At 38.9% G+C, this 24,397-nt stretch overlaps 1 protein-coding gene across 2 annotated transcripts in view; it reads right to left on the bottom strand.

Moving 5' to 3' along the window:
* Positions 1 to 324: 324 nt before the first annotated feature.
* Positions 325 to 24,397, bottom strand: part of LOC137322991 (vasculin-like) — a 72,388-nt gene continuing 48,315 nt past the window's right edge. The window contains exons 7-12 of one of the 2 annotated variants that reach the window (XM_067986300.1): positions 20,801 to 20,985; positions 14,111 to 14,230; positions 10,221 to 10,388; positions 5,026 to 5,213; positions 4,078 to 4,180; positions 325 to 1,307 (exon numbers count right to left, since the gene is read on the bottom strand). In XM_067986300.1, coding sequence (XP_067842401.1) covers positions 1,158 to 1,307; positions 4,078 to 4,180; positions 5,026 to 5,213; positions 10,221 to 10,388; positions 14,111 to 14,230; positions 20,801 to 20,985 — 914 coding nt within the window. In that variant the 3' untranslated portion in view covers positions 325 to 1,157. The remainder of the gene's footprint in view (positions 1,308 to 4,077; positions 4,181 to 5,025; positions 5,214 to 10,220; positions 10,389 to 14,110; positions 14,231 to 20,800; positions 20,986 to 24,397) is intronic. The other variant, XM_067986311.1, reaches the window with a different exon arrangement.

Below are 24,397 nucleotides of genomic sequence, written 5' to 3'. Positions count from 1 at the left end.
TGCTCTTTGAATAGTGCCATGGGATGTTTAATGTCCACCTCAATCACCGGAACAGGCTTAGTTTAATGTATCATCTGAAGGACAACACCTCTGACAATATAGTCAGTACTGTACTGAAGTGTCAACCTAGAATCCGTGCTCATGTCCTTGTGTGGAGATTAAACCCACTGAGCATTTTATCAGTCACAACCACAAAGTTTTTAAGGTTTCAGCTTCCCTTACATGGTAATGGGAATTTGAAGCCTGCCCATAAAGCAGACATCAAATATGCAGGAGCACCAACTCCTAAAATAGTTCTGGCACAAAGTCAGACCAGCATCAGACTTGCTGCAAATCCAGTTTTTATTCCATTTAGTGAATAGATCCAGCAACTGTGATCATAACCTCTTGGTAAGAGTTGTAAATAAACTACTTTATCAAAATAATCTCGTCAATTTTCAATAGTTTGCTTTGTACAGTCCACCCTGAATATCAAGGCTGTGTGTAGCACAGATAAAGCTCTTGATCTCAGAATTTTTCTTTCTACAAATTGAAGAAATGTGATGATAAAAAAAAAAACTACAAATGGTTAAAAAAGCAATTAACTTTGAGAAAGAAGTGGAACGGTACAAGAGCACTCATTAAGTTTAGGCAATGAAGATTCTACTGCATCTTTCTCCACTTTTGACCAACATGCTAGATCACCTGTGTTTCTGTAGACAGTAGACTTGCAGAGTCTTATTTTGGTAATGAATATGATTCAGCAAGCAGGATACCGAGTTTTCAAATTGCTGTTTCTCAACGAATGGAACAACTGGAAGCCAAAAAGCTCCATGGAACAATACACAATTTGAACTTCAATTCGGTTTATTAGAACTGTGAATTATCCCATGATCAATAATTTTTTCACATTGTAGTAATGTATCCTCTGATCAGCAGTGATGAAGCAGATCAATGCTAAATCCAACTGAAATCCTCATTACTACAAAAGGCCATTACAAAGCATTAAGCAAAGTTCAAATTAGGCCAAGTCCAACAATCTGTGTTCTTGAATAAAGAAGTCCCCTCAAATTTCTTCTGGTGGGGTACTGTACTGCTTTTAATGCAGTTTATTTTTGGCAGTTTACCACAATGATAATTATTATACCCAAATATTTGTTATGTCTTTCTTTAACCTCTCACACATCATCATCAGATGTATCGCTGCTGCTCGTCTCTGTGTCATCATTAACAGTAGGCTTATAAGTGCTCTTCCATGTACTAAACTTGAAGTTACAAGTTAGGCCATTTTTCAGAAGACCATTTTTTCGAAGGCCATTTTTCTGCAGCTGAAAGAAGAAAAGTAAAACAATTACATTAAAAAAAAATCTAAAAAAAAATTGCAACAATAATAATTTCCAGAACAAACTTCCCAACCTTTGTAAATGCACTGATACTACAACCCTTCTGGTAACTATGTAGAAGTGAGATTGCTTCTTTATTTTAAAAAAATTCCAGATACTGGGAAATGAATTCAAAGTTGTAACTTTGTGGTTCAGAGGACATTCATAAACCATTCAAGTCTCACTCCTATGGATTATATATGGCTTCGAATACCAAGATTAGATTGCAGCCTGACAACTTAATTTTAGTGGTTCATTATTGTATCTCTTGAATCAGATGGTTTTCTTTATTCCATCAATCTACAGATCAAAACAGTTATCCAAGTTTCCAATACAGTTCAATCCTGATCATTCTAAATCGTTTGGTGCAAAAATAATGAATTATTCAGTCATTTGAATTAGGCAATGCAAATAACATGGCAAAGTAGGAATTTAATGCTAAAAAATTGGAATCAGATAATTTGAATTAAGTGACTTAGAATTAAAAGTAGATTGTATAGTATTCTCTTTATAACGGCTTTTTCCTGCAAACCAATTCACAGTGGTGATTTTTTTTTGTTGGAGGTTATTTTTTACATTGCTCAAGTCCTATCCTTTAAATACTACAATAACACAACGACTAGTTTAAAAGAGATCTTGTGCCTGGCTACTTCAGAGTACTGCCTAAAAATCAATACTCTGATGAGAGAAAAAAAAAATCAGTGAACGAATTTGGTTGAAATTCCTATACAATCAGTTACTAAGGTGACATCAGTGTCCGTAGATATGCAAACACAATATATGGACTGCTCTCCACATGCTCATTTTCTTCAGGAATCTAGTTTCTGAGGAGGGGAAATCATTTAAAGTTTACTCAAAGTTTGATTTTAAAAACAAAAAGTTACTGAATTCACATTTTTGCCTCAGATGGAAAGGCAGCTTTGTAACTGCTTCCAGTGGTTTGGATGTAGAGGGGCAAGAAAAGAGAAATGGGTAAAAAGAAAATCTTCAAATAGGATGGTGACCAAATTGGTGGAAAAAATGTATCCTTATTTCAACATAAATCTCTCAATCTTTTTCCTCTCCTTCCCATATAGATTTTTTTGCTCCAGGTGCTATGAATTCATGGTGATTTCCCAAATTCTACAGTTTCAAGGCTTTTTAAGTGGCCTTAAATGTTTAATTTTAAGAGCACCAAAATAACAGTTATTTTAATTTCAAAATTAGCTTAGTTTCTAAGCAATTATCTAATTCTACTTTAAAAATCACTAGAAATGAACAAAGTATCATTTTAGGCCCTCGAATAAAGGAAAGTCATGCCTGCTTATTTGAATAAACACGCTCTTTTAGCAGAGGACTTTTGTTGCCCATTACAATCCTGGATGGTTGATCATGTGATCAACTGGTCATAACATAGGTTCAATAACATTCTCAGTAACCAGACTCTGAATTTGTTCACTTTGGTCAGGCTAAGACAGGCCAAAATGAAACCTTGCTGCTAAAAAAAAAACTATGGATCATGGTTTCTGGCTTCAGAAAAGAAATGATGGTGGTTTAATACAGGCCTGGAATATCTGTTGAGGGAAATTTGTTAACACTGTGTAGGGAATGATGCATCCTTTGGGGAATGCAGTGAATATCTTCTAGGTTTAAAGCGTTCATATTCAGTGTTAGGGTGGGCTTGAAATACTCATCTTGGAAAGGAGACAATTATTACATTCTAGACTATATACCAAGAGAGCCCAAGTATTCTTTCCAAGTCTAAATCATCCAGTGGGATAAGTATGGAATTAGGAATATCCATTGGGATGTTCCAGGAGAAATCTAGAATTCTGGAACATAGATTCAGTTAAATTAAGATTTGCTGGTAATAGCTGAACCAACACTCTGGACAGAACAAAACATCCAAATGCCTGGACTGTTGTGATGGGAGGAAGCCAGTGCAAGCAACTGCATGTCAGCTTCAGAAAAATTGGATAAAGGCATGATACCAGCCAAATAGAAGGAAGGGGATATGAATTTACAGGGTGTGTTTTTCGTAGAGGTTTTCATGGGAGCTGCTAAACAGTGGGAACTAAGGAGTTTTTTTAAAAAGTTGTTTTTTGTGTCTTCACACTCTTCACTTAGAGAACAGTCAGAAGCAGTGGAAAAATTTGCAGCTGATTACAGTCTAACAAGCCATAATGGTCCTTCCAACGACCATAAGCATCTTTATACCAGCCAATAGGGTAGTTAGTCCTATATGATGGGAGGGTTTTAAAGGCTCCCAAAACCCATACAATGAAGGGGGCCACCCACACCCACCAGACACGAGTATCCAGCTAGATTCCAGAATTTAGAACAGAGCTCTGGTCTCCACTCACCAGGACTGTCTGGAGTAGGGTGCGAACCCTGCACCTTGTGACAATGGGAATTATACCACCAAGTCAAAGGGGCTCATGCCCAAAAAGGTGCTGAAATACCAGCAAAGCACTTTGCTGATTTCAATCACACTGGCACAAACTCCAAGCCACATTGGTTAACTGATTCCTACCATTACTTAAAAATTGACACCCCCTCTAATTTAACAATTTTTGAATCTTGCCATTTTGGCTTATGGTTAGTAACTATTTGATTAAAGTCAACATCCAACAACATTCACTACTAGGGTTAGAACAGCTAATTTAAAAAGGATAAAGGGGGGATAAAAAGGGTGGAGAATAGACCCAATTCTGCCTTTTACTGAGCAGGATGTTACCTGTTCACTGATGGCCTGGAATTCCCTCATCTCATCCTCTGTTAATGGAGCACAGGTTTCATCATTTTCACTATCTTCCTGCCAACCCATCTCTTTAAGCAGCCTAGAAATAAACAGAAAACATTCAGTAGAAGAATACTAAATTATAGATCATTCTACCAAGGTGAAGGAAATCCAAGCTCAAACATTATACATTTAGTGCATAAAACTCTTCACTGCCATCTAAAGGCTCACATTTTATTTTAAATGTAATCGCCCCACACCAATAGCATTCCAGTATAAGGTTTCTCATTCATCAGTCAGCTGCCATCCGCTGTTTTCAGCATTATCTAGATCATGTCAAGTTAGAATTGTAAAATCTGATGCGTGAACAGGATGCAAACTACCTAGCCCAATTATCAAATACAACATTTGTCAGTATGTATTAAACACTGAACTGTTCTGTCTTAACGGGTGCAAGTATTATACACCAAGAGCTAATATCTGAAATGGGAAACAGTGCAGTCGGAAAGAAACCAAGGCGATGGGAAAAGAATCCCTGGATGGCAATACCTATGACAATTACAGGTCAGAAGGTGCAACTGTGATAAAAAAAGTGTAAAAATCTTTGAGATAAGTAGAAAGCATCTGTGAAAGGGGTGGGTGGGGGTGGGAAAAAAAAAAATCAAAAATCCAAGATCAAGCCTAAGTACTGTAAATAGTACAACTCAAACAGCAAAAGAACAAGACACACAGACGGAAGTTGTATTAGGACATAGAAAGAATCAATGCTCCAGTTGGACAGTTACATTTATAGTAGCTAGCAGCATAATGTCCAGGTCCTGCTAGAGATTGTAAGTTTCTCACAACTTGTAATTTTTACTCTTTGCAGTTTTGCTGCATCTAATCAATAAGACAAATTGAAGTTTAAAGTGTTAAAAGTACATCTATATGATTTTACACACATACCTATGCTCAGCTTCCAGCGAACTTGATAAAATATTAGATTGGGGGAACGCTGATGGGTGAACGGTTGTCTGGGATAGAACTCGAGCATTTCCATTCTCCCTAGGATCACCATTTTTATCAAAATTTCGGTTTTCGTCTCTCTCTTGATGAGTATTCTTGTTTTGTTGCATGTTAAACATTTCATAATCCTGCAGGTGATAGACCAAGACAAATAAAAATAAATCTTGCAACCCAGCTGTTTGCTAATACTCAAATATTTAATTCATAAAAATCAAAGAACACTTCTTTGGAGTGGTAAAAAAGTTCTAACTTTTAACGTTTCACTTTGATAGTGTAACAAATTTTAACTTAGGTAACCAGGTATTTTATTTTAAAACAGTGTTTGAGATAAAAGATACCCAGTTATTGATTGATAGGCCATTAGTAGCACAAGAGTCTTTTTGATAGGGACATTTGTCGATAACAATTTCTTCTTAGAAAAGAGAAACTAATTGTACAGGGTGATGGGAAATGAATTCTCTCAGAAAGCAGGCTGAGGAAAATCAAAATAAATTTTAAATACATATGCCAACATCTACCCATATCAGAACTGAATAATTACAGGAAGTAAGGGAAAATCCTATAACCCAATATAAAATACACTCCACTCTCCAGCACAGCAGTGGCAACGAAATTAGCCGCATACCCTCTCGAGCAGTCACTTCACCACATAAGGCTATTGGGGAGGGAACTAAAGGTCTTAAACAGTACAGAGTGAGTATGGATCAACAATACAACCACAAACTCAAAATGGGACATTTCACCTCTCCCAACAGTAAACTGGAAGGTTTACACTAGGATTTTCAGGTCCTTGTACTCAAAAGCAGTTAAATTCCTCGTACACCCTTTACTTAAACTTTTTTACCCTGATCCCAGCAAGCAAACACTTACGCCAAGAAGTTCCTCGGAGCTGTTCCCGCTCTGCCAAGGAAATTTCCAGCCATTGTCCTTTCTTGAAAGTTCATTAACACTAATTAAAGCTATCACAAGGGTATTTTAATTACTGTACAGTTTCATCCTTCAGCAAACTAAATGAATTACTGAAATTATATTAGCCAATAAAAATATTTACTAAAAATTAACCATAAGGGATGTCTGTGCATAATGAAGAGCAGGCCTAAATTCACTGATGCTTTAATTTCCTGGAAATTAAGTCCCACCACATTTTGCATTTTTTTTAAAATCCAAATTTGATTGATTTGTAGCACAGAGTACCAAAAGAAAAATTTAGTATGTGGTACTACAGTCTGTAATCTGTTAATAGGGGCATTCTCGCCTGAGTCAGAAGGTTGTGGGTTCAAGTCCCAATCCAGGGACTTGAGCATAAAATCTAAGCTGATACTCCAGTGCAGTACAGAGGGAGTGCTGCACTGTCGGAGGTGCTGTCTTTCAGATGAGATGTTAAACCGAGGCCTTGTCTGCCCTCTCGCGTGGATGTAAAAGATCCCATGGCGCTATTTCAAAGAGCAGGGGAGTTCTCCACGGTGTCCTGGCCAATATTCATCCCTCAACCAATATCACTAAAAACAGATCATCTGGTCATTATCACATTGCTGTTTGTGGGGTCTTGCTTTGCACATATTGGCTGGCACGTTTCCTACGTTACAACAGTAACTACACTTCAAAAGTACTTCAATGGCTGTAGAGCGCTTTGGGACATCCTGAGGCTGTGAAGGGGGCTATATAAATGCAAGTCTTTCTTTCATTCATTGTCATAATGGATATCAGGCTTCAGTCTGCAACACAAAAAGCTGCAACGAGAGAGCGAGGCGAAGAAAGAGAAACGCAACACGCAGATGTTTGTTGCATCAAATATTCTAGAACATTCCTGACAGAAAAATATATTTGGTACCCATTTGTGAAACAGCCCAACAAAGTCAGCCACTGTTCTACGTCTAATCTGTAGTAATGATTCAGGCATATTACATAGTTTGGGGAGTAAACATGACTTGAATGAGTGTATATTGAAGAAAGAATAGCACCTTTCACGACCTCAGGACATCCCAAAGTGCTTTACAACCAATGAAGTACTTTTGAAGTGTAGTCACTGTTGTAGGACACTCGGCAGCCAATTTGCACATAGCAAGGTCCCACAAACAGTAATGAGATAATGATCAGATAATTGAAAGTTCACAACGGAATGCGATTAACAGTAGAATCTAAGTGTGAACATGTTGGTGTTCCAGCAAGTGGAAGGAATGAGTTAATCCCTTTCCACACAGAGAACACACACTGTTGTATGAATGTCTAACCCGCTTCCCACAGGGAGATCCCCCGAACACTGCTAATGTCAATGCCCTGGTGCCACGTGAGTTTCTCAGACATTTTAAAGCTCCTCCCACAGTCAGAGCTGCCAAGAAATCACTAATCAATATGAACTCGGTGTGACAGCAGGAAGGACGAACGGCTGAATCCCTTTCCACACAGCAATACCTCCGGATTTGCAGATCATACCAAAATATGTAGTGAGGGAAATAATGAGGAACAATGAAGCCAGATTCAGAAAGATCTAGGTTCTTTATATATCTGACCAAATAGGTGGCAGGTACAATCCAATGCAGATAAATATGTTCTAAGGACATTCCAAAACACTTCACAACCAATGAGTTACTTTTGAAGTGTAGTCACTGTTGTTATGTAGGCAAACACGGCAGCCAATTTGCACACAAAACAGTGAAGCACCTCCAATTGCTCAGCAGCTGAGCTGTACAGACAAGGAAGACCTAATGGTAAGAGTGATGTACATTGATGTAATTGGCCAACTTTATTCTCTGTAATCTGGGGGCAAACTTCTTGCTTCTTATTGTTATCCATCAAGCCCCTGCTGAAACTCCATATTTCTGGACAGTGAACGAGCACAGGTTTGGGCTCAGCTATGATGACCCATGCAGCTAAATTGGCTGCTAAATACTCACTGTCAAGGCTTATTAGTGGATCTGTGACCCAGCATGAAATAAACACATTCAGATAAGGAGGAGTAATGGAGGGAGGGGAGGAGGAGGACGGGACGGGAAAAATTGGTGAAGGCAAAAATGGAACAGTGCTACAGCATGGCAATCAGTTAAATGATTTGGGGTTACTGATAAATGTACAGAACTAATTGGCACGTTGCTGCTTTGCTGCAGTGAAAAAGGCAAACAAGGAATTAGTAATATTAGCAAAAGCTAATACAAATCTAAAGAAGTTCTATTGCTTCAGTATAAGATACTGGCTAGACTCCAACTGCATGCAATTCTAGCCACCTAATCATAGGAAGGATATTACTGCCCTCAAAAAGTTAGAGATGAGCAACAAAGATGATTCCTGATATCAAAAATTTAAATTAAAAGAGAGATTTCAATGTGATCTAATTGAAGTTTTCAAGATTATGAATGAATTGAGAAAAATGTTCAAGTCAAATTGTTCACAATAGTAAAATCTCAAACTCCAAGGAATACAAAAAGATCATTTAAAAAAAAAATATTCATTCTCGAAATGTGGGCGCCGCTGGCAATTATCACCCATCCCTAGTTGCCCTTAGAAGATGGTGATAAGTCTGCTTCTTGAACCGCTAAGCGGTTTGATGCAGCTGAGTGGCTTGCTAGGCTATTTCAGAGGGCAGTTAAGAGTCAACCACTTTGGGGTAGGATTGGAGGCACATATAGACCAGACTGGGTAAGGACGGCAGGTCCTCCTCCCTAAAAGGACATTAGCGAATCAATTGGGTTTTGACGACAATCAGACAGCTTCGTGGTCACTTTTATTGATAACAGTTTTTTTAAAATCTGGAAATAAAAAATACCAGCTTTCATGTTCTCTGGATTATTAGTGCAGGCGTCTGGATTACTAGTCCTGTAACATAACCACAACGCTACCGCACCCGATGTAGATGTACTGATTAGGAGGCCATTTCAATTAAAAACTCATTTGCCTCTTGAATGATTTCACAGTTTTTGCCTCCACTAATCTACTTGAGAGTCTATATCAAGTATTAAATCATTGTATGTGAAGTACTTTACAAATTAATCCTGAACTTGCCTTTTAGCAGTTTATACCCAAGTCCCCTTATTCTAAAATCACAATTTAACTTGAAATGATGTTCCAAATTAACCTTTCTATTCCACTTACTATCTTATATACTTCATCATTTACCTTCCTTCATTGCCAGACAGTCAAAATTTTCTAACCTTTTCTCATAACTCTGACAATAGAAATCAGTCTTGGGACTCTTCTCTGCACCACTCCCAACGATTGGATGCTTTCCTTGTGCTATGGTGATTGGTACAAATACAGTTCTCAAGGTGCAAGATGGCCTCAGTACTATACAACTTCATCAGAAAACTCTTCTAATTTACTGATTGAACAATATGGCACAGTATTCTGTTTGCTTTGTGGTTTGCTGTTCTGCAGTGACTGGACGCAGTAAGTACTGAGTTCAGTAGCACTCCCTGATCTCTTTCAGCCTCTCTCCTCGTTAGTTAAAATTAGAAATACACGATTAAAGAGAGTCAGGGAAAATTTTCGCTAAAAGGGTAATAGAGTTGTGCAATAAGTTATCAGAGAAGATCAATGAAACAGATAGAACGAATGGGTTCAAGAGACAATTGGATGTATGGATCAAGAAATTCTGGCAGGAAATGGTGCAGTTGTTCTATGAAAAAGGGGCAGGTTTGTTTTGACTTAGGTTTTTTCTTGTTCCTAAAAATGTGTGATCTTACAGTAGTTTTCACTCTACATATGTATGTAGTATAAATGGTCTGATAACCACAAACCAGGAATGGGATCATTCAAACATCACTCTTCACACATACACACAAGCCATTTCCAACACTTGATTACAGTTGCTACAGTCCATATTAACTGCTTGTACTTTCATTGTCCTTTATCTTATGAACATATAACTAACTAAACCAAACTCTTAAAAAAATATAGCCTGGACTACATATCTCTAAACAACTTAGGCAGTATTAAATTTTGGTTGGCTAGTACCCAGTAAAAATCTCTCAATCCAATGAAAAATGGATGTACAGCAATATAATAAACAGGGAGCAGTCAAACCTTTGGATACCTGACATCTATGTGGTGTAGCATGCTCGCAGGAATAACAAAAAGTACAGCAAATAATAAAAGGAGCAATAGCAAATTACGTCAACTGGATCATCTGGGTACATAGTTACCATTTCTTTATCTATATTGTCTCCATCATCATGATACTCTTCACCAGCTTTGTCCTGTTTCAAAGTCTTCAGAAACTCACTCTTCTTATCAGAGCGCATGCGTGTCAGTTTCAACATACGAGGTTGACTTGTTATATCAATTGGTGAAGAAGAATTTGAGCGACTACTCTATTTAAAGAAATTAAATCAGTAAATTAATTTAAAGATGATATACAGCACCTTTAACATGTAGTGACATAGGCTGCTGATGCATTTGTTTGTACTGACAGGTGTTTAGACATACTATTTTGAATCAGCTGACAGAATCTTATTCAAAACTGCAGAAAAATGGACATGTCATAGATTGGAGTGAACACAGCAATAAAATATCAGCAGGAAACAGTGAGTATGGAATATTTGATACACAAGTTGCAACTCTACGCACATTTTTAAAAGACGCACTGCTGTATTTGGGGAAAATTTGGCTTTAAAATTAAAATGACAATTATAATAGGGATAGGACTTATAAATTAATGCAGTGATAATGTGCTGACTTGAGAAACACATTGGCACCCATGATATACAAGTCTACATGAAAGCTTGAGATTTGAGGGTAGACTTTCCTTCCACTGGTTTCCCTGCTATAAGTGCGCCCGGCACTCCGACCCCACAGTGAACCCATCCAATTCCTTGGGTTAGGGCTAATTACAGATTCAGAGTGGACTCTCAGTACTCTTCAGCGAGAGCCTGCCTCTGTGGGAGAGCAAGCCTCTGTGGGAGAGCAAAATGTTGCGGTGCAGCAGTGAGGCATATGCTGCAGCATTTGAAATGAGAAGGACTAATTTTAAAGGGAGCAGCAGCAACCCCCAGAAAGTGCAGAGTCCATCTTGTTAATTGGCTCTGAATGAGCCTCAGTTTCAAAACTCTCAGTCTCAGTCGGAGGGGTTGTAAAAAGGAGAAGTGGCCAGATTGCCTATCTTGGATGTATTAAAATTAATTGTGCCTGCCTCCTGCCGCCACAGCATCACGACCACCTTTTCTTTCCAGGCCTTCTCTACCATCAGCAGTGCAGAGGCAGTACAGAGAGACATCTGATGGAGACCTAGGCCCCGCCCCTCACCGTTATTTACACAGGGCGGACAGGCGTCAAAGTTAACAGAGGTGACAAAGGAAATCCCGGCTAATATTAGGGGCAGCGATTCAGCATAAGGCCTCCCCACCCCATTTTCCTCCATTCTCTGCCCCAAGACCATCCGTTCTTGGGCAATAATAATAAGTAACTTCACCCACTTGTTCTCAACACATTCTAGAGGTGCTTGTATATGAAAGATCAGTATGAAATTACTAGGCATATGCTTGCCAAGTTGTGTTTTCTTAAGGGGGAGAGTGAAGAGAAGGAGCATGCAGTCTAAAGAGCTTGGCAGAATAGGGGCATCAAAAATCAATAAAATGGGTGAAAAAAAAGTTTCAACTTTTTCTTCACATGGTGAAAGTCACATTTCAGGCAGACACAGTGAACAACATATTGGTTTCACATGTTGCAATAATTTCACATTATTAACATTGATTACTGGCAAATTTGTGACCAATCGAGGCCACAGAATATGGTTCCCAAAATGCCAACAATAATCCTGGATAATCCTGTAATCCCATATAATAAAAATAGAATTTGACTTATCAGTTGTTAAAAATGAAACAGCCTAATTATAAACTGTCAGAACCATGGAATTCTCATTGTTCCAGCACCTTCTAAGTAATTAAAAACACAATATGACTATTTTACTGTGGAACAGTGTCCCTGACAATTACTAATTAATAAAATGTATTGCTTTTAGCTATTTATTCTGCATGAACTTAATTTCACAATGTGGAGTGCACAGCCAGGTGATAGCCACTATCAGCTCAACCTCCTACTCTACAAAAATGATCCACAATTAAATAAACTCATACAATTAAAACAAAAAAAAAACCTCAAAGCAGTTCCAAGATAAATTATCTAATTTCAGGGTACAACCGAGTTATCTTAATCCTTTGATTGGATTACTGCCTTGCACTCTCAGGTATCCACTACAGACATAATGTGAATTCAAAAACACTTTTATACAAGAATAAGTACGATCATTACTTGTTTGTGCCCTATCAAATTGACTCATATAAACAACATTTTTTGCTGATGGTAATATTTTTAATCACAGAAAAATCAGTGTACATTCACATTCCCTCAATTCTAGACCTAAAATAATTGTGACTATACAGAACAGTATTACCAAAACTTGATCCAAATTAATGGAAGTAATTTCTGTTCAGATTATCTGTAGTAGATAATACACACATTTATTCAAAACTAATCTATCTCAAAATTGTGAGTGCAGCGTCAAAAAAAAATCCTTCTTCCAATTAAAAAAATTATATATTGTAAGCAACCACACTAAGTCACTTTACATACCATTTTTTTTTAAAAGTACTATAAAAATCCAAAACTTTGCATTTTGATGTGCGAGTCTCTTGCAGATAGCAACAATCTCAAATTCACTTAGGCTGGCCACTGGTAGAGCAGGTTTTTAAAAAAAGTATTCCTGGCTGCCAGTCTTAATGAACGTGACAAATTTGCTTCGGGTTCGCCCCTGGCTGTACTGGACCTACGCACTGGGAGCTGGTGGCCATAGCACCCCATTAAACCCAATATGAAAGCAGTTTTCTGTTCATGGCAGATGAATGCTGCTTTTTTGTTGCTGTAAACCAACATTTGCAGCTTTGAACAACTTTAGTTATGACTTCCTGTTTATGGAGAAGCAAATAAAACTTAGACTATTCTAAATGTGTCGATCCTAGTATCTGAAGAAATGAGGAATGTTTGTAAATTATTGAGGTGACGTGAATATTCAGAGGATGACCATAGTATGTTACATTTATCATCTCAGACCCTCTGCTGAGCACAAAGTGTCATTGTGATGGTAAAAGACTATAATTTGTTTTAGGCTAAATTTTAATCTTTTTCTCTCTACTAATTGATAGATCCAATATCTGTTGATCTGTTGAAAATAAATTAGGCAATTTAAGCTACATCTATTCAGCACTTTATAAATAAAACTCCTTTTAAAAGTCATCCATAGGCAGTTCATGAAAGGTAATAGCGAAAAATAAATTTTCTATTCCCAGAAGGAAACTTTAGCATGCTTTAAAAACTGCACACAGGCAGAATTTTGCATTACATGAAATTCTCCCTCTCTTCGACACATTAATGTAGCTGAATTCTCAAAGTATACAACTATTTTCCAATAAGGGTTCCATTTGAATTAGATTTTTCATACAATGAGCGGAATGGGAATGAGGCACTTAAATTCTGTACTTGAATGAAGTAGTAGTTTCTCTGGTCACTGCTGCAAGATGTCATAACAAATCAACCACTTCGGTTTTAGCAAAGCTACAGACCAAAAAATATTCAAAACTGCAAATATTGGTTTACAGCAACAAAAAATTGGCAATGGTCTGCAGAAAACTGCTTTTATATTGGGTTTAATAGGGTGCTATGGCCACCAGCTTCCACTGCATACGTCCAGTACAGCCAGAGACAAACCCAAAGCAAATTTGTCACATTCATTAAGATTGGCAGCCAGGAATACTTTTTTTTTTAAAACCTGCTCTACCAGAGGCCAGCCTAAGCGAATTTGAGATTGTTGGTGTCTGCAAGGGACTCGCACATCATGAGCCAGTAGCCATAGCATCCCACTAAACCCAATGTAAATGCAACTTAAGACCAATTCTATACCTTCCGAAAATGAGTGCTATACTTTCCAACAGTGTAATTTCTAAGAGCACCAAATGGAAATTTGATCCTAAATGATTGTGTTCATTTTAAAATGTGTTTTACAGAAGTATTCCGATAATTAGTTGAAGCATTAAAATTATACCTCCTTCAAAGAGTTTGGTGATGAACTGAAGGTCTGAGGTGCGGGTTTTAGGAGAGCATTGAAGCTGATAAACGGAGTCCCATGTTTGTTCTCCTTTGCTGAGCCTTTCCACTGTGCAGGCTAAATAGAAAATCAATAGTAAGTGGCATATAATTTACAAGTAGAACCATTAAGTGGTGTGGGGGTGGGGGATGGGAGAGGAGAGGGGGGCAAGGGGGAGAGATAGAGAGACAGAAAGATAGAGAGAGAGAAACAGATCGATCAAAAGAGATAGATAGAGATTGGGGAGAGTGAGAGAGAGGAGGACAAAGATTGAGAGAAAAAAATAAAGAGATTGATAGAGAAGTAGAGAGATGGACGAGAGAGGGGGATATAGAGAGGGGTGGGCGAGGGATACACACACTACTATAAATTTCATATATAGAATGGGTTTTCAGCAATTAATGACTACAATCTAAATCAAGGGATTCACAGAACATCAAACAGCACAACTCAAGTGGTTTGTGACCATTATTTGAATCACCAGATTAAATTTCAGTTCTGTCCTCACTGAACCAATTTTTAAACAAACTATATATACAAATTTGATTTTTCTCAAACCAAAATTGTTCAATGATGTGATTAGGAGGTTGTGTGGTGGAGGATCACTGTCTGAGAAGCTACGATGATTTAAATACAGAAATATTGTCACAGTTTATGGAAGGTATAATGAGGGAATTATTTCCCAGTGGGATGCAGTATTACAGGTAATAAGCAGCTGGCTCATATTAGCAGCAAATTGTATTGAATTTTGTATTTTTTATTAGTTTCCAATGGAACAGTTCCCAAGTGGAGAAGAGATTACAAATCCTGCAATGCCACCTCTCATAGCAACTAACATAAATATAAATTAATGAAAGTCTGTCATCTATTCAAGTATAACAAAGAATAATAATGCATCTTATATAAAAGAATGTAAATTAAAATATTTTAGGATCAGATGTCTATCACAAGAGGTTAGGTCAGGTCTCTATGGAGTGTGGATGTGTACCGGAAGACTGGAGAGTGGCTAGTGTATTGCCCAAAGGGATACACAAGGCTAATGGGGTAATTACAGGCCAGTTAGCATATCTGTGGTATGGAAAACTTGAGTCTTTAATTAAGGATGAAATTACTATATATCTAGATAAAGGGAAAATAGTTAGAAATAGTCAGCATGGGTTTCAAAAGGAATGATCATGCTTGACAAATATAGAATTCTTTGAGGAGGTAACAGACATCATAGATGAAGAAAATGTAATGGATGTAGTGTACATGGATTTTTGCAAAGCCTTTGACAAGATACCATACAGGAGATTACTAAAGATTAAGGGGTATGGAATTAGAGGGAAGATAGCAAACAGGATCAAAAATTGGTTAGAAAGGAGTAGGAGTTAAGGGCAATTTTCAGAATGGTTGGAAGTGGGTAGTGGTGTCCCTCAGGGTTCAGTTCTGAGGCCACTTCTGTTCACTGTATATTCCATATTCCAACAATCCACTCCATCAAGAAATTTCTCCTAACCTCTTTCCTCACTCTCAATGACAATTTTAAATTAATAACTCTCATTATTGACTCCCTAACTAAAGGATATGGTCTTTCCCTGTTCACTCTGTCAAAATCTTTCATAATTCAAAAAAAAACAATTCAATCTCCTTTTAGCTTTCTCCACTCCAGTGGAACTATCTCCCAGTACTCGCTCACGATCCATTCTCTTCATCTCTCCAATGCTGGACTGTATCGCTTCGCTGTGTGGTACAGTTGGTATCAGTACACTGATGTCTCTCAGTCCCCTCTCTCTCAGGGAGATATCTGTACACCTCTGAGTCAGAAGGTTGTGGGTTCAAGTCCCACGCCAGAGACTTAAACACAAAATCCAGGCTGACACTCCAGTGCAGTACTGAGGGAATGCTGCACTGTTGGAAGTGTCATCTTTCAGATGAGATGTTAAACTGAGACCTCGTCTGTTAACTCAGGTAGATGTAAAAGATCTCTTGGCATTATTTCGAAGAAGAGCAGGAGAATTCTCCCCGGTGTTCTGGCTAATATTTATCCCTCAAACAATATCACTTTTTTAAAAAAATAGATTATCTAGTCATTATCACATTGCTGTTTGCCAGACCTTGCTGTGCGCAAATTGGCTGCTGCATTTCCTACATTACAACACTTCAAAAGTACTTTATTTGGAAAATCCTCAGGCTGAGAAAGGCACTATATAAATGCAAGTCATTCTTCCTTTTACCTCAAGTCTCTTCTTATAACTAGTTTCTCATCGCTGGCATAATCCTGGTGATTCTACACTCTACGCTCTCTGTGGCTTGAATATCCTTTCTATAATGAGGCGCACAACTGCGTAATACCCTAATCCATCTTTCAGATGAAGCTCCATTTGTTAACCAAGGTGGATGTAAAAGATCAAATGGCACAATTGGAAGAAGAGCGGGGCATGATCCTAGTGCCCTGGCCAATGTTTATCCCTCAACCAACATCACCAAAATAAAACAGATTATTTGCTCATTTATCCCATTGTTGTTTGTAGGATCTTGCTGTGTACAAATTAGCTGCCTCGTTTCCCTACATTGCGACACTTCAAAATACTTCACTGACTGTGAAACACTTTGGGACGTTGTGAGGTCATGCTTGGCAAACCTAATAGAATTCTTTGAGGAGGCAACAGACATGGTCGATGTGGGAAAATACAGCAGATGTTGCATACATGGATTTTAGCAAAGCCTTTAGCAAGGTATCACACAAGAGATTACTAGAGAAGTTTAAGGAGTATGAAATTAGGGTGAGAATAGCAAACTGGATTAAAAATTCATTAGAAGGGAGAAAACAGAGAGTAAGAGTGAAGAAAAGTTTTTCAAAGTGGTTGGAGGTGTCAAAATTTGCAGATGATACAAACATAGGAGGTATAGTTAATTCTTTACAAGATCAAAGGGATATTGATAAGATGGAACAATGGGCTAAAAAGTAGCAGATGGAATTCAGTGCAAGTGTAAGGTGATGGAGTTTGGTATAAAAACAGCAGTAATTGTACTTTGAATGGAAGTAAGCTCGATGCTGTGGAAAACCAGAGGGATTTAGGATACAGGTTCACAGGACATTAAAGGCAGCATCTCCGGCTGCAAAAAAAGCCAATAGAATGCTAGGTTTTATCACAAGAATAAAGAATATAAAAGTCAAGTGGTAATGACGAGCCTATATAAAACTTTAAAAAGGCCTCAATTAGAGTACTGTGTGCAGTTTTGGGCTCCACACTATCGGAAGGAAAGTGATGCTTTAAAGAGGGTACAACACAGATTCACTAGGATGCTAGTGAAAGGAAGACTTGAACAATTGGGAATCTTTTTGTTAGAACAACGCATATTATGGGGCGATGTAACAAAAGTGGTTAAAATTATGAAAGGATGCGACAGGGTAAATAAAAGCAGACTGTTTCCAATAGTTGAATCAAGAAGGACGGGCCATAGATTCAAGGTTAAATGTAAAAGATTTAGATCAGAGAATAGAAGAAGCTTCTTTACACAGAGTTATGAGGCTGTGGAATTCACTTCCAGGGTTAGTGGTTGAGGCAAAAACTATGTCAACATTCAACATTAGACTGGATATTGAATGAAGGAAAAGGGGTTCAAGGGATATGGGATGGGTAAATTAATTAGAATTATTTGCTTATGTGGAGGATAAATGCCAACACGGACTGGTTGGATTGAATGGCCTGTTTCCATGTTGTAACTTGTGTATTTCTATGTATAAGATCCACACAAACAAAGTCCTCACACCTACTCTAGATCCAGGAAATGGATCAAAAAGTTTCCTCAGTTCTGGTTTTAACTAATTCTGTTAAAAGGTGTTTAACAGGTATGATTTCACAATAAAACTAGTACAAGAATATAATAATATTTAGGAACAGGAAAAGGACAAGACACAAATCAGTTTGGCATTTTCACAGATCAGCCCCACCTGCCTACTTTCTTACTATATCCCTCCATCCAGTCTCTAGAAATGCATCAAACTGTATTTTGAACCCAATTATATTGAATGTGTCTGTGGCCTTCCCTGGTCAATTAATCCTAGAACTCTATTATCCTTTGGATGATAAAGGTACTACACAACTTCCCTTCTTAATTCCCAATTTTTAAACATGCATTCCCTAGTATTTGAATCCTCCACTATAGTAGACAATTTCCTTTGTTACTTGCAAGCTGCTTAGCTCCTACTCTGCTGTTCCTGTAAATCGGATATCTGACTTGGGTAACTTGCCTCCCTCTTCCTAGGTAAAGAAGTTGAGGAAGTAATACTTCTTTACCCCTAGATTCTAGCTTCCCTATACCATTTTTAAATGGACCAATAATTTCTTTCATCTTTTGATTTATTTATACATGAAAATTTGAACAAATTTTTAATTGTTACGGAGATGTTCTGAGCAAACTTAAAAATTTCTTATTGGTTTTGCTTTTCTTTGTAATATACCCAATCCTCCCGATTACTGAAACACTTGTATGTTTTGAAAGCCTGCTAGTAACCCTTAATAGGACTCTTTATATCCCTACTTAACCACATTGGCCACTGTTGTCCTTTAAATCAGTTTAATTTGGCCTGAATCAATTTCAATTGTGGCCTCGCCAACATTTCCTTAAACACATTTTTCTACTGCAGATTTTTTTTTATTCGTTCATGGGATGTGGGCGCGCTGGCAAGGCCAGTATTTATTGCCCATCCCTAATTGCCCTTGAGAAGGTGGTGGTGAGCCACCTTCTTGAACCGCTACAGTACATGTAGTGAAGGTACTCCCACAGTGCTGTTAGGTAGGGAGTTCCAGGATTTTGACCCAGTGACAATGAAGGAACGGTAATATATTTTCAAGTCAGGATGGTGTATGACTTGGAGGGGACAGTGCAGTTGGTGTTGTTTCCATGCACTTACTGCCCTTGTCCTTCTAGGTGGTAGAGGTCACGGATTTGGGAGGTGCTGTCAAACAAGCCTTGGTGAGTTGCTGCAGTGCATCTTGTAGATGGTACACACTGCAGCCACGGTGCGCCGGAATGAATGTTTAAGATGTTGGATGGGGAGCCAATCAAGTGGGCTGCTTCGTCCTAGACGGTGTCGAGCTTCTTGAGTGTTGTTGGAGCTGCATTCATCCAGGCAAGTGTAGAGTATTCCATCACACTCCTGACTTGTGCCTTGTAAATGGTGGAAAGGTTTTGGAGAGTCAGGAGGTGAGTCACTCGCTGCAGAATACCCAGCCTCTGACCTGCTCTTGTAGCAACAGTATTTATGCGGTTGATCTGATTAAGTTTCTGGTCAATGGTTGGCCCCCAGGATGTTGACGGTGGGGGATTCGGCGATGGTAATGCCATTGAATATCAAGGGGAGGTGGTTAGACTCTCTCTTGTTGGAGATAGTCATTACCTGGCGTGAATGTTACTTGCCACTTATCAGCCCAAGCCTGGATGTTGTCAGGTCTTATTGCATGCAGGCACGGACTGCTTCATTATCTGAGGGGTTGCGAATGGAACTGAACACTGTTCAATCATCAGCGAACATCCCCAATTCTGACCTTATGATGGAGGGAAGGTCAATGATGAAGCAGCTGAAGATGGTTGGGGCTAGGACACTGTCATGAGGAACTCCTGCAGCGATGTCCCGGGGCTGAGATGATTGGCCTCCAACAACCACTACCATCTCCCAACCATTACTGTGCTCTAATAACTTAAAAAAAACATTTTGCATTCTGTTGAAGTCTGGCCCTATAAAGCTCAATATTTTTCTGTTTTTCCATACTCTTGAGTATTTCTGTTCCAAAGTATTTTTAAAAGCTTCAGGTTAGTTAGAGATTTTAATGCACTGTGGAGTCTGATTTAAATAGCAGTAAAAAGGAAGTTCCTGAAATCAAAATTAACATCAAATACCATCATGATTAGATTAACAGTTATTCCTGTTTCATTCTGTTCATCAAATATTCAAAGCTTCACAGCCTGGCATAATTGCTGTGGGTCTTTTGATCCCAGTTTGTATAATGACAGGAAGGTTCCAAATGCAGTAAGTGCCCTGGACACCTGAGGGCTATTCTAGCATGTGTACAAAGAGTCTGGTGGCAAGTCAGTAATTTGTTTCCACTTTCTTAGGTTCACCTCCCCCCCCACCAAAGTCCTTCTAAAATAATGTACAAAGCTTTAGATGCAGACACACACACAAAACAGGAATACAGAATTCCAACACAGGATTACAAATATTAAATATTTATCATGACATATCACTAATATTATGACATTTACTTAGTAGAGATGTATTTAGGATTTTTGCATCTTGACAACTAAAACCATAAAAATTAGTTAAAACTGTCATGCAAAGTATTTGATGGATATTTATCCAAATAATTGCAAATTAAAGTACTGCTTTAATCTAGACATTTATCAATATGTTGTCTAAGAGTTACCTATGCATTTAAAAAGCACAAAACTAGAGTTTCAAATTCCAACCTCTACTGGCATCTGAACCAGGCTACACTTAAATGGGTGAGAGGGAAGAAGAGACCAGAATACTAAACCCTCATTCCTGAAGAAGAAATGGGTACATACATTTTTTTTTAAATGGAAAGGTAGTTAGAAACTTCCCATACCATAAATTAAACTAGGATTGTTATTGTCCATGGAGGTGATGTTGCAACCTACCTTTGCTGGAGAACCAGCAGCCTTGGGAACCAATCCCTTATATACACGGGGTCCTGTCCCATTCTTCACAGGCTGGGGATGAGATCCCCCTGTCAGAGGGTATCCTGGTAGTATTGGTTCTTCTTTGAGGACCTTCTTAATGACCAGCATTTTAGATGTTCTGGATTTTGGATTTGGAGGATTTTCTGTATCATAAATAAGAAAAAGAAATTCATGTAAACTTGAATCTGAACAGATTATGGCAGTTATCAATGCTGCTACTGATTGTTCAAATCACATAAGACCATATCAGTATGACTGTAGGTGAAAGAGGCTTTTTTTGCACCGTCGTAGAAGAGAGAGCGAGAGAGAGGTCGAACGCTGAAGTGAGAGTTGGAAGCAGTGGCAGCTGTGAAGATTGAATAAAGTGGCAGACAGTAAGGGATGCAGTTCTTTAATCCACTGTACAATGGCTGTTATTACAGCAATAGCAGATTTTTTTCTCCCCTCTCAGGGAGAAACCTAAGCAAAGGGGCAAGGGCCATTGTTCTGGATCAAGATCGAAAAGAGAAGAAATTAGAAATTAGTGATTAGGAGACACCAAGCTTGGATTTAATATCCTACAGGGGAAGGAGCAGAGGAAAGTCAGCACTTTTTCATCCTGCAAGTTGAACCCAACAATACATAATCATTAAAACACTTCAGCACTGGCCATGGTGTAATACTGAGCATGATCGGATTTTGGCAACATTAATGAAACACATCTGACTATACAAAGACAGCTGGACCAAATCTCAAACATGTTTGTTGCTATGTCAATGTGCAGATGCATCGTCCAACTGTGGATTTGATCTGGGGGCAGGGCACACAGATCCCAGCAACAGCACTTACAGCTGAACTTATTTATGCACCACTTGGCTTATGAGAAGGCATATGGGATACTTTCCTTTATTAGCCAAGGCATAGAATAGAAGAGCAGGGGGGTTATGCTTGAACTGTATAAAACACCAGTTAGGCCACAGCTTGAGTACTGCATACAGTTCTGGTCACCACATTACAGGAAAGATGCGATTGTACTAGTAAAGGTACAGAGGAGATTTACAAGGATGTTGCCAGGACTGGAGAATTTTAGCTATGAAGAAAGATTGGATAGGTTGGGGTTGTTTCCTTTGAAACAGAGGAGGCTGAGGGGTGATTTAATTGAGGTGTACAAAATTATGAAGGGCCTAGATAGAGTGGATAGGAAGGACCTACTTCCCCTAGCAGAGAGGTCAATAATTAGGGGGCATAGATCTAAAGTGATTGGTAGAAAGATTAGAGGTGAGCTGAGGAAAAATGTTTTCACCCAGAGGGTGGCAGGGGTCTGGAACTCACTGCCTGAAAGGATGGTAGAGGCAGAAACTCTCATCACATTTAAAAAGTACTTGAATATGCACATGAAGTGCCATAACCTACAAGGCTACGAACCAAGTGCTGGAAAGTGGGATTAGGCTGGGTGGCTCATTTTCGGCCGCCACAGACACGATGGGCCGAATGGCCACTTTCCGCGCAGTAAATTTCCTATGATTCTATGATCCACCACAACTGAGAAGCAACAGTGCAGTCTGCACTATGGAGTCACCAAGGAGATGTCTCACAAAGACAAACCATTTGCTGATTTGGTCAGTCTCCACATACTGGGGCAATGAAGAGAGCGTCAAGATTATTGAGCAAGGTTTAGTTTTAATAGTATCCATAAAGAGCATGCGTTTAGAACCACCAAGATGGCAACAGCCACTGATCAGTGACTCAGGAATAGCCATCATCCTACTGAGGGTGGAGAATTCAAGCACGAGTGCTTAAGAGGGTATGCCCAGAAATGATTAAAATCAAGCAGATGTGCAGGGGACGATCCTGCAAAAACTCTAATTAGGATGTTTTACTAATTTATAAAACCCAATTTCACTAAATTTAGAGGGTTTAATGAACTGAGGTCTTCAAGTTCCTTCTCTGGATTTAGCATACAGGACAATCATTACGATAAAAGGTAGACACAAGAGATTGTTACACAAGATTAGGGCTCATGGGATTGGGGGTAATATATTAACATGGATTCAGGATTGGTTGACAGACAGAAAACAGAGAGTAGGAATAAACGGGTCATTTTCAGGTTGGCAGGTTGTAACCAGTGGGGTGCCTCAAGGATCAGTGCTTGGGCCTCAGCTATTTACAATCTATATCAATGATTTAGATGAGGGGACCAAATGTAATGTCTCCAAGTTTGCTGATGCTACAAAGCTAGGTGGGAAAGTAAATTGTGAGGAGGATGCAAAGAGGCTACAAAGGGATATCGACAGGTTAAGTGGATTGGGCAGTAAGGTGGCAGATGGAGTATAATGTGGGAAAATTTGGAGTGGTCTAAAGTCGAGAACAGATCTGGCCCAGGTAAATTGGAATCAAAGATTGGCAGGCAAAACTGTAATCGAACGACGGATGGCCTTTAAAAAGAGATGGTTGGGGAAAGTCTAGGTACATTCCCACAAGGTGGAAAGATAGGGCAACTAAAAGCAGAGCTCCCTGGATGACGAAAGAGATAGAGATAAGATGAAGCAGAAAATAGGGCCGTATGTCAGGTGTCAGGTCGATAACATGTGAGAATTAGGCTGAGTATAGAAAGTTCAGAGAGGAGATAATAGGGGCAAAGAGAGAGTATGAGTATAGACTGACGGCTAACATAAAAGGGAATCCAAAAGTCTTCTATGGGCATACAAACAGTAAACGGGTAGTAAGAGGAGGGGTAGGTCTGATTAGGGACCAAAAAGGAGATCTACGCATGGAAGCAGACGGCATGGCTGAGATACTAAATGAGTACTTTGCATTTGTCTTTTCTAAGGAAGAAGATGCTGCCAAAGTCACAGTAAAAGAAGGGGTAGTTGAGATACTGAATGAGCTAAAAATTGATATTGAGGAGATACTAGAAAGGCTGGCTGTACTTAAAGTAGATAAGTCACCCAGTCCGGATGGGATGCATCATAGACTATAAGACCATAAGAGATAGGAGCAGTATGCCATTCGGCCCCTCAAGCCTGCTCCGCCATTTAGTGAGATCGTGGCTGATCTGATTTTTACCTCAACTCCACTTTCCCCTGATCAAAAATTTGTCTAACTCAGCCTTGAATGTATCCAATGACTCAGCCTCCACAGCTGTTTGGGGTAAAGAATTCCAAAGATTCACGACCCTCTGGGAGAAGAAATTCCTCCTCATTTCCGTCTTAAATGGGCGACCCCTTAGTCTGAGACCATGTCCACTAGTTTTAGATTCCCCCTCTCAGCATCTACCCTATCGAGTCCCCTCAGAATCTTGTATGTTTCAATAAGATCTCCTCTCATTCTTCTAAACTCCAATGAGTATAGACCCAACCTGTTCAATCTTTCCTCATAAGACAACCCTTCCATACCCAGAATCAACCTGGTGAACCTTCTCTGAACTGCCTCCAATGCAAGTATGTCCTTCCTTAAATAAGGGCACCAGAACTATACGCAGTACTCCAGGTGTGGTCTCACCAGCACCCTGTACAGTTGTAGCATGACTTTCCTGCTTTTATACTCCATCTCCCTAGAAATAAAGGCCAATATTCC

This window comes from Heptranchias perlo, chromosome 1, assembly GCF_035084215.1.
Source record: "Heptranchias perlo isolate sHepPer1 chromosome 1, sHepPer1.hap1, whole genome shotgun sequence".
NCBI classification, from domain to species: Eukaryota; Metazoa; Chordata; class Chondrichthyes; order Hexanchiformes; family Hexanchidae; genus Heptranchias; species Heptranchias perlo.
The sequence above is the reverse complement of the archived record's forward strand: the minus strand, read 5'-3'. Positions and strand labels throughout refer to the sequence as shown.